Consider the following 15,324-nt stretch of genomic DNA (forward strand, 5'->3'; position numbering starts at 1 on the left):
GGTGATTAATCAATCTAGTTAATGGTTAAATTCATAGGCAAGTTTATATGCTTCCGGTTATGGTGTGCATAGCTTGTTTTGTTGACTAATTGTTAGTTCATAGTGAATTTGACCGTAAATGAAACTTTACAATAAACGTTTTGAGCCAAAAAAAAAGGCAACGTTTAAGTGGAAGAGTTTGGTTCATTTCTATAGGAATTGGTTGAAATCATCATATCATTTGTTTTAGAAGAAAATCAAGGTTAAAAGTGCAAAAGGTTGCAAACTCAAATGGTATGGTGATTTCAACAGAATGAAGCAGCAGGATTGCTATCAAAAGAAAACATTTACTCAGATCAAGATCTTCCATTTTATACTCGTTATCCAAAGAAAGAAACGCGTCTTGATTTCTTCCATAACCTTCTAAAGGTGGGATTTATTAGTTTGAAATACCAAAAGTTTTCCACAGGTGATCAATTTAGTATAAGTAATGACTTTATAAGCTATACCTTTTCTGTTATAAATTATATACTATGGTGTTTGTTGTTTTCAAACTATGTTTGAATTTGAAGAACTTAGGACTCCCATACTAGAGAACAAACTTCCACAAAGTTGAATTTCACATGGCATCATGATCAACTCAAGGAGTAATTCCACAAGTGATATCAATCATCTTTATCGACTTGCGTACTTGATCTCATGAATTGAGATTTAAAATTTGATTTCTAGAGACTCAACAATTTGATTATGGTGTCTTATTTAGGAAAGCTAATTCCATCAATGCGGATTTGTATGAGCTGTGAAAGTAGTTGATACATAGTCATCATACACATGTATTCATAATCTTGTATTATGATTAGGAATAATTGGGTCGCTTTGAATTCATAGTTTTACATTCGTTTCATAAATGAGTTAGGAATATGGTTTGGATTAGAATCCACTTTTGAGTATTTGAAACTCGAATCCAAGTTCATTAACAACGTGTGCTAGGTATCTTTTGGTTACATGAGCCGAATTGTTAGGTCGCTTATCTTCTAGTTTGATTCCTGAAAACCCGCCACGAAGCGGAAGAGACGCTTGCTAATAATAATGTATACGAAAATTGCTATACGGATTTCGTCTGACCGTGTTGTGGAATTTACTTCATGTTGTTTGTATTTTAATTTTTATTTTCCTCCTTATCCTGCAAATAATATACGCCTTTAACTATTTTAATTTTCATTCAACTTGGTTTTATTGATTACTTATGTTCGTTAACTTTTAAAAGAATTTCTTTTTGTTGCAAAAAGAATTGTGTTCAAAGAGAGTATTTCTTGTATCATAAATTATACGATTGCCAATATCTTTTTAGGCGTGCCATGACTTTATATATTATTAATAATATTATTTTTCTTTTGAAAATTTTCTTCCATTTGCTACAACAAGTACACGTACCATGACAAACCAGTACTAACCAAATTCTCGTAGCATCACTTGAAGATAATCCAACTAGTTATAAAACACGTTAATTAATGGGTGTCACAATCCAATACAAGTATACGACTTGTTCGTACAAAATTTAAAACTAAGGGCATTCACAACAGGTCCTCTATTTTATTATGAGTGGGTCCTCTATATTATATATAGAGTAGTTGTACGTGGTTTTAAGTGAATAAGATAGAAAAACTTTTGTTGATGAGTATATTTGGAAAAACATGCTCACCCTCTATAATTGTTTAGTGTTCTTTAAAAGTTAAAAAAATCATAATGATAAAAGTATAAAAAAATATTATTTAACTGAAAACGAAAGAAAAATATAATGTTTTTATAATAAAATAAAGCACACGTCATCATTTGTTGTTATTTTAACTTATTATTATTATTTTGGAAAATGAAAGCTAAGTGGCTAGCTTTTTTATTTACTTTTTTAATAACGTTTGGATCCACCAATAATTTTTGGATCCACGGGTAATGTTTGATTTTTGATTAGTCTCAATTAGGCAGATATAATAATAAGCCCCCAATCCAATAGTCCAACACATCTCCTATTTTCCTTATCTTCAACAATACCGTCAAACCAGAGCAGAGAAGAAAGAAATGGCGGGGATAGGGTTATCGTTGCCATCCAAATTCACTCACGCACCTGCAACACGTCATCGATCTTCATCACGTTGCTGTTTATCCTCCGTTAAAATGACGATTTCCGTCGACGAGCAGAAGAAGACCTTCACTCTTAAGAAATCCGAAGAAGCTTTCAATGCCGCCAAGGTTTATTTACTTTACACATCTCCATTCACTTTACCTCTTTCAATTTCGCCAATAACTTTATTTGACTTTGTATGAATAGTTAATTAGGGGAAATTGACTTGCAGATTGTAAGTTGTAACTATTACATTCATAATTGTGAATCTGTTTTATAGTTCTATTATATAAATTCTGTATAATCATATAGGTTCAGGTTTTGAGTACTAATGTTCATTAGCAGTTTAGTTAAAACTGCTTGGAGATAGAATTACAGAGAATTAAATTCATAATTATATGCATGTTTTTTTTTTTTTTTAATTATTATAGTTGCAGTATATAATTAGATGGATTTTGGTTTTTGCATAGTGATGTCCTTTAACATTTTAGTAAAAACGACTTGAAAAAAGCTTCACATGGTATTAATTTCATAATTATATATGTTTCTCTATTATAGTTTCAGTATAATTAGATGGATTATGGTTTTGAAGGCTGATGTTCATTAGCAATTAGGTTAAATGCCTTGAAAATTACCCTGCAAGTATTACATTCATAATTATTTGGGCTAACTGCCTGCACCAAAATGTGTTGAGGTTGAAATTTTTACAGTATAATGTAATGGTAGACCAGAAACCGGGAAATTGCTTATGTGTCACTGTTAACTTGAACCAGAATGTAATGAACTTGAGACCTATTGTGATTGTTTTTATCCCGATTCTATTAATTCGAAAGCAAAAAGTTTATTATTTGATTGCAGCAATACAGCCTGTGTGATGTACTTGCCAAGTTTATTATTTGATTATTATAATGGAACATCTTGGTTTTGAATAATCTCTCATTCCCTTTAATTTCATCTTATGCTTTCATTATTATTAAATGAATGTTTGCTTATTGGCAGGAACTGATGCCTGGAGGTGTTAATTCCCCGGTCCGTGCTTTCAAATCGGTTGGTGGTCAACCTATTATAATTGACTCGGTCAAGGGTTCACGCATGTGGGATATTGATGGGAATGAATATATTGATTATGTTGGTTCATGGGGTCCCGCAATCATCGGTCATGCAGACGACGAGGTAACATAATACATATGCTTATTAGTTATTACAATTTTGTTTCTATAAGTATACTTTAAATCACAAAACCATATTATTATGAAAAATCAACTAAAATGTTAAAACAGAGATCCTACATAGTTACCAATCAAACATTCTTAATAGGGGTGTGCATGAAACCGAAATAACCAAAAAACGAACTGAAATAATGGAACCATAACGAAATCGACAGTTTGGTTATATCTTTTCGTAAAACCAAATTTTTGGTTTGGTTTCGGTTTTGCATGCATTATTTTTTTCAAACTCTGGTTTGCATGTAATTAAAACAGAAAAAAAAAAGATCTGAATCGAATATATAGTAATTTATAAGAATTTAATACTTAGTGTAACCCAAATATTTTAGCACAAATGTATAATAATCAATTATCATTAATTGACAAAAGGATTTAGGCCCCAATTCATTATTCTAGGCCAGATTTCTTTTTACCCAAAAATTTCAAGCCCAAATGGTAAAAAACGGAAACCGAACGGTTTTCAATAACTGAATTTTTGGTTGTCTGGTTTGAGCCCATCTACCCAAACCGACTAAGCTTGTAAACGAACATGAATGGAGCATGTTCGTGTTACTGTTGGTCCATTTAACTTTAATTCAATAAACGATCGAATCAACTAAACAAACGAAGTTTTCTTGTCCATGTCTGTTCATTAAGAACATGAACGTGTTTGTGTTCGTTTATGTTCGCTAACATTATAAATGAACAGCCCACGAACGTAAACGAATGAACTTGACTGACCATAGATGAACGAACATTACTGAGCTAAAACCAATTAAAAGTAAATGTGAAAAATAATGTGCCGGGCCTAAAAAGTTATCAGAATTAGACTAAATTGTAATGGGCCTAAAAATTTAAATAAGTATATTAAAGAACAATAAGTTACCCAACTTAAGCAAACGTAATGTAACGAACATAAATGAATGCAAACGAACGAACGAACATAAACAAGTTAGATGTTAACGAATGTTCTCAGACATAAATGCACGGATGAGACATGTGTTCATGTTTATTCGTTTAACTAAATGAACAAAATCTTTTGTTCATGTTTGTTCGTTTGTTAAATAAGCAAATTTCCCGCCTAATGGTTCACCGTTCATGAACGGTTCACTGGACGTTCAGTTTGTTCACAAGCCTAAAACTGACCCATTCGCGCCCCTAAATCTTTCTTTCCCTTCAGGGTGTTTGGAGGATAAATGCGTCTTTATTTCTTCCATGTTTTCCACAAACTGCAAATGTGAATATGCATATTCATTTCCTGACTTATTTTTTCTAAAATAACCGAGCCGCAGGTACTCGCAGCCTTAGCTGAAACAATGAAAAAAGGAACCAGTTTCGGCGCACCATGTCTTCTTGAAAACACACTGGCTGAAATGGTCCTACAAGCCGTACCGAGCATAGAAATGGTTCGGTTTGTAAACTCAGGAACTGAAGCATGCATGGGTGTGCTTCGGTTAGCCCGAGCCTTCACTTGCAGAAACAAAATAATAAAATTTGAAGGATGTTACCACGGTCATGCAGACCCGTATCTAGTCAAAGCCGGCAGTGGTGTCGCAACTCTTGGCCTCCCTGACTCCCCAGGCGTCCCGAAATCCGCCACGGAAGACACCCTAACTGCACCCTACAATGACATCACGGCCGTCCAAAACCTCTTCAACACACACAAAGGCGAAATTGCCGCTGTTATTCTCGAACCAGTTGTCGGAAACGCAGGCTTCATTAAACCAACACCCGAGTTTTTAAACTTTCTTAAAACCGTCACGAAAGAAAATGACTCGTTACTTATATTCGATGAAGTCATGACGGGTTTCCGTTTGGCGTATGGTGGGGCCCAGGAGTTTTTTAACATAACACCTGATTTAACGACTTTGGGGAAGATTATCGGTGGCGGTCTTCCTGTTGGTGCATATGGCGGCAGGCGAGAGATAATGGAGATGGTGGCACCGGCAGGACCCATGTACCAAGCGGGGACGCTCAGCGGGAACCCGCTAGCAATGACAGCTGGCATTCAAACGCTCAAACGGCTTCAAGAACCGGGGAGTTATGAGTACTTGGATAAAGTGACGGGCCGGCTTATAGAGGGAATTGTGGATGCAGGTAAACGGGCAGGTCACGCGATAAGTGGAGGGCATATTAGTGGTATGTTCGGGTTCTTTTTCACTGAGGGTCCGGTTTATAATTTTGATGATGCGAAGAAGAGTGATACGGCGAAGTTTGCTAAGTTTTATCGGGCTATGTTGGAAGAAGGTGTTTATTTTGCTCCGTCTCAGTTTGAGGCCGGGTTTACTGGGTTGAAGCATATGGAGGAAGATATTGAACGCACCATAGATGCTGCTGAGAAGGTTTTTAAGGATCTTTAGATTGGGTTGTATTGTTGTTGAGTTTTGTTCCTTGTTTAGGCAGTGGTGTTTTTGATTGTAGCCATGACTTGATTTGCAGTTATGTTTGACGTGTGCTCGTGTATGTTTTCTTTTTGCCAGTTTCATTACCCATAAGGTTTATGTGTATTGTGCTTTGAATCATATTATAACATCGGCCACTAAGTTACTAAAGCTGAACATACATGTTTTAGACATTCTCAACTTAGCAAGTGTTGTCATCGTGGTGACAAACTAACAAAGTGAAATTTACGGACAACTTCAGGTCACCGGTTGGTTCTTGCCATCCATACTCTCTTAGTATAATATAGTTAGGCCATCAACAAGGGCATGCTATATAAGTAACTGAGTAATATGGACTTATTTTACAAAGCAAAAACCGTCAATAAGGGTATAACATGGGCCATTATTTTAGAAAATGATAACCGTCAAGTTGGTTTTAAGGAAAATAAGAAACAGCCTAATAACAAAGTAAACATATAGACAAGGTAAACACAGAGACAAAGATTCTTTACTAACTGTAAGTTTATAATTTTAACTTAGCCAATTTTACGTTTTAACCTTCATAAATTTTTCACACAATAGGGATTGAACCCATGACTTCTTATTTCAAACCTTAGCCAACTTATCATGATACGACCCAGTTATCTGTTAACCCAAATCAGCAAACCCGACCCATTAATGACCCAGGAGTTAAACCGATTAGTGATCAGTCAGCAACACAATTGGATAAGGAGTTGGAAGTATTCAAATTAGAGTGGTGCCACAATCATCTGCATTTTCCCATTTTCTAGCATAATAGTAGAACTCATGTTTAATGTTTTTCTTTCTTTAAAATTGTAATCGCTGCATCAGAAGTAAACAAAAAGAAAATTGTTCCAAGTCTTGTGTTCTTTGCTATTTTTAATTAGGAGATTGGCTATCTCGAATTTAACCTTTATCATATCACCCCACCAACTTAATTTTTGTGATTCTTAAAAGCTCCTATATGTTTAGACCACCATAATTTGATGAAAGCAAATTGAACCGTTAATGCACCCAGTGATTATCTGAATTATGAATTAACTATAGTCATGGTCAACACTTAATGCAGCAATTCTTTAGCGGCCGTATCGGTATGATGGAGGTTTTATAACAAACTCAAGTATTATTATATAAATGAAGATTACTCATGTGAGAAGTTATTGTGAATCTTTGTTAGGTAATTTTATGCAGAGTGTACACATATTACAGCATAATCCTTCATTTGTCATATTTCTTTCTTCACTGGCACACACGTTTTCTCCTTTGCCAACTTTACCATCTTTTCTTTCATGGTTAACACATGTTTTCTTCTTTACCATAGACTAAAATATTGTGTAAGCCAAATCCAAATAATCAACAGCCAAAATATCACAATACTCTAACATGCAGATCAAAAATTCTAGTTCTTACTAAAAATTAAATTAAAAAAAATTATAAATGCAATTATACACCCTATATATAATTTGAAAACTTTGATGAATACTACTTGGTATCTATTGGAACGCCTTTTGCTATATGCCACTTTTTTTTACAACTAATATCTTTTCCATCTATTTCACTCCAACTCAAGTGTGACTATAACACATAATCATTTGGTTATAAACCATTAAACCAAGCTAGTGGTTAGCACTTGGATACTAAACCATTTCTTTATTGTGAAAATTCATCATGTAACCATTACATGTGCACCCATTTACGAAACCTAAAAATTAATTATAAACGTTTTGCATGATCTTGTATCACGGTTTCTTAAATTACGACATAAGTTTTTTGATGTTACGGAGCCGGTGCCGCCACAACATACTGAACACGTGTAGATTTTTATCTATGTGTTAATACAAGTTTTATTCAAGTCATTTTAGTTTTTTATGTCCATAGGTTATTAAGCGAATGTCAGTACGGTAATGAACCGATCTAGAGTTCCCATCGTGTCGCCACTTCAATGTGTGGGCTAATTGGGATTGCAACTAGGTGTCTTAAATAATGAACTCTAGTATTATGTTGTGATTTTGTCGTATACACAGTAAAAACAAGTTCATGACAAGTACGTATTTTATAACTATTTTTATAAATAAGATTAAAAACCATGAGACGGTACACGAATACTTTTTAAATTATTTTATTAGGCTTTTCTATTTTCATTATTTTGCTTTATATGCTTAAATTTTATTTTTTTTTTTATATATTTTGTTTTTGTTTATTTCTGCTTTTTTCTTTTCTATATATGCGACTGTAATGAACATAATCAGTACCCAAAAAATTCTTGTCGACTCGTAGCCAAAAATGACTATTGTTTCTTTGGTCTTTTATTTTAAATATGTTAATGACAACTTTATTATTTAGGTTTCCTTCCGGTAACATAACGAATGTTATTAATACCGATCTAACCCGTGTCGATTTGATCATAAGTTTTAACATGTGTCAAAATGCTTTAAGCGTTTACAAAATTACTTTTTAAATCTAGAGCCAATGCCGCAACGAAGTTAAGAATACCGACCGAATTCAAGTATTTTTAAAATCTCAATCTCAGTAAACTGGTAAACAAACTCCTAATATTATATAATATCCCATAGATAACAAGTATTAAACAACATAACAGCATGAAGAGGAACAGAGAAAACATGGAGATCGTATGGCAAACTCCGGCCAACCCACCCCAACGCCACGACTACATCTTCCGAAACGGTATTTACCGTTTTCTCCTTCCTTCTATCTACTTATTATTATTATTATCGTAAACTCATAGTTTTAATTAATTATAATTACTTTCAGGAATCCGCTATGTTAAACCCTATTACTTCGAATTCATTTCTCATGTACGTACCTACATCCCCAATTCAATTACTGTTATATTCTAAAACCCTAATCGGTTAATTTCAACACCAGGCCAAGAATCGGTGGGCCGGAAAGACCATTGTTGACCTGTTTGCTGATGAATTCAAAGGCCGAAACCGCGATTATTATGTAAAAAGTAACATCATATTATCTGATTGCTGTATCGTTTGATTCATGATATGGTAAACATGTAGGATTCTGCTGTTAAATCGGGTCGAATACAAGTGGACGGAAAGACGGTGCCTGTTTCGTATAGAGTTCAATCATCACAAAAGATCAGTCACTTTGTGCATAGGTGTGTAATGTTAAACAAATTCATACTTGTTTTTTTTATGTGAAATCAAGATGCTAATTTTATATGAAATTTAGGCATGAGCCCCCCGTGATGGGTTTGGATGTTACGGTTTTGCATAAAGGTGAAGATGTGCTTACTGTTTGCAAGCCTGCTTCAGTTCCCGTAAGTTCAAATTGTGAGCTTCTGTACTTTTGTTTGTTTAAGTTGGTTCATTTACGTTTGTTAATATATTCATTATGCATTTACTTGATTGGTTTATGCTCAATTATGTTTGCTTATTTATCTTCAATTGTATTCATTCGGTCACATTCATCAACCGTTCGTTTATACCGTTGATGAACGAACATAAACGAACACGAACACATTCATTTTCTTAATGAACAAACACGAAGAAAACCCCCTTCGTTTAATTGTTCGTGCTCAACCATTTGTCCGGTTAAAGTTAAACGAACAAACGTGAACATTCTTTTGCTGGCCTACTTGTGTTTAATGTTGGATCAAACCAACTTACATTCGACATTTTAGCAGTTTAGTCCCTTAATTTTTTTTTGCAAATTTTCGTTATCTTTTTTCAAACTTGTTAAAAATGCAATTTTGAGGAGTTAAACAAGTTAAATTCTTATGTGGCCACCACAGGTACCAATCAGTAAATATAATAATGATGAAAGTAAACGTTAAGGGACTAAAACACTAACATGCTGAAAGCTGGTTGCTCACCCCCCCCCCCCCCCCCAAAATATTAACCCATATATAAACTTGTTCAAAATAAATATTCAACCTGTTAAACATGTCAAATTGGCATTTTCAACAAGTAATTAAATAAACTGATAGTAAAGGATACAAGTCTATAACAACTGCAAAAAAATGTTATGGACTACTAAACTGCTAAAATGTTTAAAGTTGGTGGGCTTTATCTTGAACTCCCTATTTTCTTCAGGTACATCCATGTGGGCAGTACCGTAAAAACACTGTTGTTGGTATTCTTCAGGCAGAACATGATTTGGCACCTCTCTTTCGTATCCAACTTATTATTTTGCAAATTACCATCCTGCCCATCTAAAAGTTCTGTTTACATTTACATTTTAAAATGCCTAACTTCTTAACTCTACAAAAGCGATTCATCGGTTAGATCGTTTAGTTTCAGGACTTCTTATTCTTGCTAGAAGTGCTTCTCAAGCTGATATTTTCAGGCAACAAGTAATAATTAATTTATTTATTTAATTATTTTTAAGTTTTCATATTTATATGCTTAAAAGTTGATGCATAATCAATTTTGTTTAGATTGAATCTGGGATGGTGCAGAAACAGTATATTGCAAAAGTAGTTGGGGAATTTCCCAAAGAGGAGGTAATATTTCCTTTGAGGAGGGTTGTTTGGCTAATGATGATTTTTTTTCTTATGTTGATTTTATTATTAATTTTGTTCAGCAAATTGTGAATTTGAGGGTAAATTTTAATGCTCGAGAAGGAAGGAGTACTGCAGAGGTAAAAAGACTTATGTTGAGTTACAATTACTTTTTTGATTATGTCCACTTGATGTATAAGGTAACTTCCCATTGGTATGGCTGTTCAAAAGGCTCTCGGCTTGCTGAAAAAGCTCGACTTAAAAAAAGCTAGTTTGTAAACTAGCCGAGCCGGCTTGGTTTATAAACGAGCCGAGCCCGCGTTGCAGTTGGCTCGGGCCGATAACTAGCTCGCTTGATTGGCTCGTTTAAAGTAAACGTCAAATTTTAATACACACACACACACAATAACGGTAATAATATACAAAACTATTGAAAAAAACATAAAATAATACATATAATATTTTGAATCCACCTCTTCATCTTTAAAAAAAAAAGCTAAAGTAATGCATATGTTATAATTTCTCTAGTTTATAAATGTTGTATTACGTGTATGTTACAATTTTTTTTGTTCTTTTATATATAAATACGTGTTGAAAAAAAAATTAACGAGCTAAGCTCGAGCTTGACTTTTCAGCTTGTTAAAATAAACTAGCTGAGCTGAGCCAACACGTTTATGATCAAGCCTGAGCCCAACCTTGCTCAGATTGGCTCATTTACAGCCCTACCCTTGGCCCATGTTAATGGGTCAAAACATGTAGCAATTTCTAAATAACCTCAGTATATTATTACTATGATAATATGAATGTATAAATAAAACAATTTAAGAGGTTTGATGCCTTTGAATACACTTTGGGTTACTAGTTGCTTTTCTACATTTAACCTGTTTTCATTTTAGCTATTTTTGAAAACTTTATCCGTAGTATGAACTAAACTGACATGTTTACACAAATGAGTTAAAATTACCACCTCGTATTCTTACTCTCACATTTTTCAAATAGTATTCATAAATATTGCCATGTTGTAGGTAGGGGACTTTGATGAAAAAGACGGTAAGACGTTAAACGGGAAGGCCGCCTGCACAAAATTTACTAGAATTTGTACTAATGGGAAATATAGTATCGTATCATGTCATCCAATCACCGGAAGAACTCATCAAGTAAGAAAATGCATTTTGAGGTTGAGAATTGGGTGGGTCAATGGGTAAGGTAACGGGTCAACACGAGTAATATCTTTTTCAAAGCACTATTTATATCTGGAAGGCTTTATGCATGAAAACTATAAATTGACCAACATTTGACCCTTTTAGAGTTCAGACTATACCTATTAGGGAAAAAATTATCCAAATCTGCCTGTTTGACATTGACCTTTTGACTGTCTTAAATAGATTCGTGTACATTTGCAATCAACGGGCCACCCAATAGCCAACGACACACTCTACCTAACTGATTATGTTGATAATAGTTCTAGGAGATCATTTAACGCGGTGAAGTCAGACCATTCGTTGAAAGACAACTCCAATGATAATTGCAATAGTCAACACGAAGATTCCAGTGAAGGTTTTGACATTGATCCAATGTGCACTAATTGCCCAAACTTGGCTCCTATAGGGTAATTAATAAGCATTTAAATTTTAAAATCCTTTTAAACACTTTTCATTTTATATTCTCACTATTTAAATTTGGTTTGTGAATAAAATTATTGTTTTGAATACAGATATGATGGCAGTGAAGAAGGTTTATGGCTTCATTGTGTGCGATACAGAGGCCCTGATTGGGTATATGAATGTCCACATCCAGATTGGGCATCTCTGAGCTAATCTTTTTTTGAATTTTTGCTACTAATTTTGATTTAAATTCAGTATTATTTCATGCAAAACGTGTTGTGTCAAGAATTATTAATCTTAAAAAATATTTAAGTAAAGTACAATTAAGCTAATTCCAGCACTAAGCATAATTGCAGATTAGTAAATGATAATCCGTCCTAATTCCAGCATTAGGCTAGTTAACCTCCACTTTTCCAGCTCTACATCGGTACATCCTAATTCCAGAACTAAGTTATTCCGGATCTACATCCTAGTTGTAGATACATTGTGCATTGATAAATCCATATACATTGTACATTACACATATCTTTTTGAAGATATTAAACGAGTTGCATAATCCATACACTATCTTTTTAAAGATATTTAATGAGTTAATCATTCATTACAAAATATACATAATGAGTTGATCATTCCTTACAAACCAAGATCAAGATAAAACCTCGATCATAAAAACAAAAAAAATCCTGATTAACACATTGTAATACATAATTAGGCATTAATATTATATCTATTTATCCTTACTTGATCTTTTCCCACGCCCTTGTTCAAACTGGATATTGAAGTTCACCACCACCTTTAAGGGCAATCTTAGGTGACTTAGGGTGGCATTCACCCTAATTCTGGCTACAAAATGTTCAATTTCATTTTCCTTGCAAGTTCTAGTTCGATAATCACAAATCAACCAACCAATCAAGGAGTGATAACTACCTGCCAAATAGGGAGCGTCAATGATCGGCTTGATCGTAACAAAATGGAGGACATTAATGATAGTAGTTTTTTTGTGTGAAAAAAGACGATTTTGCTACTAGGTCTGTCAAGTATTTGATGGTAAAAGTTGACGATGTTAGAGGGAGGAGCACAATGTGTAATGAAATTAGATACAAAGAATCAGTCAACAAAAATTTCAAAATAGGACCACAAGTTATTCCGCCTAATTAACACAAATGTACTTTACTCATAATAATATTTTTTTAACATTACTAGATTTCATATCGCCATTTGTTTTATTTAGTGATATAGGTTTTTATTTTTTTAAAACTTTTTTATTTGTTTCATGTAAGGTTTTCTATTCTCAATACGTTCAACCATCAACATAACAACTTATTTCAAAATATTGTACGTGCCTTATGGATCATAATTTTATATATTCGGTCTATGCACCATCGTACAAAGTTTTGCGTAATTAAATTATCAAAAGCTGAAGAACCTAACAACAGATGAATTACATTCAAAACGCTTAAGAAACTAAAACAGAGGAATTACATTCCATGCTATGATTGCAACGTGCATCAATTGTCTAGTAACCGTATTAAAACTATGTCAAGAGTTGAATAAATTTGGAAAACAACAAAATTGTAGTCGATGCGATGTTGCTTGTGGACCGGCCTTAGGTGATCTAGCAGGGCCGGCCATTGGCAAGGGCTGAGTGGTCGACGGACCGAGGCCCGACTATCCGGTAGGCCCGAAAATTTAAAAAAAAATGTTATATATATTTTTTTTCAAACAAAAAAAATATGTATTCGGTTTTCTTTTAACAACTGAATGTTTTATTAGGCCCAATTACAATTGGGAAATGTCCAAATTAATTGCAGGCCCAATACCCATTTACAATTTTGTTTAATCAATTTATGAATTAGAAGACCAGGAGGGAAAAAACGTACAGCGTACTCATCAGACATCAGGTTTGAAAAGAAAATTGAAACCCTTTAAATCACCGCCAGCGCAATCGTGACCGTCATCTGTTGGCGTCGCCAAAGTGCCGCTACGCCGGATTTGGTCTGTCTCTTGGCCCCTCCGATAGTCTGACTCTTCAGCAGCAGTCCTGACTTTTGAGTTTTTGAGGTTCGTAAGATAAATAGATTATATCATTTTAAATTTATAATTTGTTGCTCAGTTGCCCTTAGTCTTAGTTTAGTTATTTATTTGTTTAGTATTATAATTTCATGTTTTATTTGGTATTGAATTATTGTTGATTTATTGTTAGGTACTTAGGTTGTTTACGTGCTATTGTGCTAGTTTAACGGCTTGGCATTGATATCTATTGAGAGCGATGTGATGGAGAGCATATAAACTATCAAGACTTGATCGAGGGTTTTGCTTCAAAAAATGCTAAGAGAGCATGTAAATTAGATTATTTTTGCTACAATATTTATGTTTTGTGTATTGAAATTACAATTATCATCGTATGATTTACTTTTGTTTGAGTTATTGAATTTTATATTTTAGTTAAGTCTTAAGGCCCGAATTTATACTCGTCTTCGGCCCAAATTTTTTTAGCGATTTTCGGAGCCGGGTCTGTGATCTAGGAAAATTAATTGAGTTCAACGTTAGATTTCTAAAATCAACAACATATCTAGAGATAGCCTTCGGTATACAAACGCATCAATCTAAAAGAAAATGATTTACTTTAAATGAACTTTAGATTACTTAAAAGAACTATATACAGCTAACAAAAATATTACTTATAATCTAAGACCAGGTTTTATAAAATCATTTAATAGTTTATTAAAAATTAGATATAATTATGGCATGAAAAATCAAAGTTATAATGGATCACTGAAATAAGTTTGATAAAATTAAAATAAAAGTCTTACAAACATGAACCTTTTATAAAACAAAATTTAACATGGTAAGCTTGTTTACAAAAACTAATTAAAGTTTATAAAAGACAACACCCTTGTTTTTTCCTTTTACCTAAAGTGGGAGCACAAAACAAAATGGTCCTGAGAATCTTCTAACAATAAAATGTTTTGTCACATGTGACATGTTTTAGAGTTTTTATTTTATAGTATCATATACACAAACACATTTAAGTCATATCCAAGTTGTACTCTTTAGCTCAAAGAGTACCTTCTACTTCAAAGAATAAAAAGAAAATCATGAATTTACTAGAGAAAAAGCGCTGAATCACGGCAACCTACTGACCTAGCAAGAGTCGTTTCAGTTGGAATATTATTTTGGGTTGTAATGCATGAATGATTCTTACTTTGACTAGAGAGGGATCAAGACAAGCAGCTAGATGGCTGGGATTGGTGACTACTAGGGGTGTCCAAAATATCCGAACCCGATTAACCCGACCCGAACCGGAATAATTGTGCTAATATAAAAATAGCTAACACATATAAAAAAAGAGTGTGTAGAAGTGGATAATTATTTTTCTTAAAACACTCATATACAAAAATGTTTAAACAATACGACTATTGCAGATTATAAAAACAAACAAGGTATACATTCTTATATACGATTTTGAATATATTCATTGCCAGCAATGGACGTAAATCTAGTGAATCTTCCGATAATTTGATTCACATATATGCAGGAT

General features: G+C 33.6%; 2 protein-coding genes across 2 annotated transcripts; both read left to right on the plus strand.

The window, feature by feature from the left end:
• Positions 1 to 2,055: 2,055 nt before the first annotated feature.
• LOC143570865 (glutamate-1-semialdehyde 2,1-aminomutase, chloroplastic-like) lies at positions 2,056 to 5,763 on the plus strand. Its single transcript, XM_077056403.1, has 3 exons — positions 2,056 to 2,226; positions 3,098 to 3,271; positions 4,596 to 5,763. Exons 1-3 carry the CDS (start codon positions 2,056 to 2,058, stop codon positions 5,661 to 5,663), a joined length of 1,413 nt encoding a protein of 470 aa, XP_076912518.1. The 3' UTR covers positions 5,664 to 5,763.
• A 2,532-nt stretch (positions 5,764 to 8,295) lies between these two features.
• Positions 8,296 to 12,063, plus strand: LOC143570861 (RNA pseudouridine synthase 7-like). Its single transcript, XM_077056400.1, has 12 exons — positions 8,296 to 8,390; positions 8,478 to 8,521; positions 8,592 to 8,669; positions 8,735 to 8,835; positions 8,910 to 8,997; positions 9,773 to 9,851; positions 9,950 to 10,032; positions 10,117 to 10,182; positions 10,263 to 10,319; positions 11,205 to 11,336; positions 11,565 to 11,788; positions 11,894 to 12,063. The coding sequence occupies exons 1-12, from the start codon at positions 8,306 to 8,308 to the stop codon at positions 11,994 to 11,996; spliced, it is 1,140 nt and encodes a 379-aa protein (XP_076912515.1). The 5' UTR covers positions 8,296 to 8,305; the 3' UTR covers positions 11,997 to 12,063.
• The last annotated feature ends 3,261 nt before the right edge of the window (positions 12,064 to 15,324 follow it).

This window comes from Bidens hawaiensis, unplaced genomic scaffold, assembly GCF_021521415.1.
Source record: "Bidens hawaiensis isolate Kalapana, Puna unplaced genomic scaffold, B.hawaiensis_p1.1 tig00025122_1, whole genome shotgun sequence".
In the NCBI taxonomy this organism is placed as follows: domain Eukaryota; kingdom Viridiplantae; phylum Streptophyta; class Magnoliopsida; order Asterales; family Asteraceae; genus Bidens; species Bidens hawaiensis.

What these genes read in the sequence shown, in the direction of transcription:
- LOC143570861 (XM_077056400.1), top strand. Translation starts at nt 8,306, where the DNA reads ATGAAGAGGAACAGAGAAAACATGGAGATCGTATGGCAAACTCCGGCC. An exon ending in CGACTACATCTTCCGAAACG is followed by an intron (nt 8,391 to 8,477) that starts GTATTTACCGTT and finishes AATTACTTTCAG; the next exon opens with GAATCCGCTATGTTAAACCC. An exon ending in CTGATATTTTCAGGCAACAA is followed by an intron (nt 10,033 to 10,116) that starts GTAATAATTAAT and finishes AATTTTGTTTAG; the next exon opens with ATTGAATCTGGGATGGTGCA.
- LOC143570865 (XM_077056403.1), top strand. Translation starts at nt 2,056, where the DNA reads ATGGCGGGGATAGGGTTATCGTTGCCATCCAAATTCACTCACGCACCT. An exon ending in AAGCTTTCAATGCCGCCAAG is followed by an intron (nt 2,227 to 3,097) that starts GTTTATTTACTT and finishes GCTTATTGGCAG; the next exon opens with GAACTGATGCCTGGAGGTGT. An exon ending in TCGGTCATGCAGACGACGAG is followed by an intron (nt 3,272 to 4,595) that starts GTAACATAATAC and finishes ACCGAGCCGCAG; the next exon opens with GTACTCGCAGCCTTAGCTGA.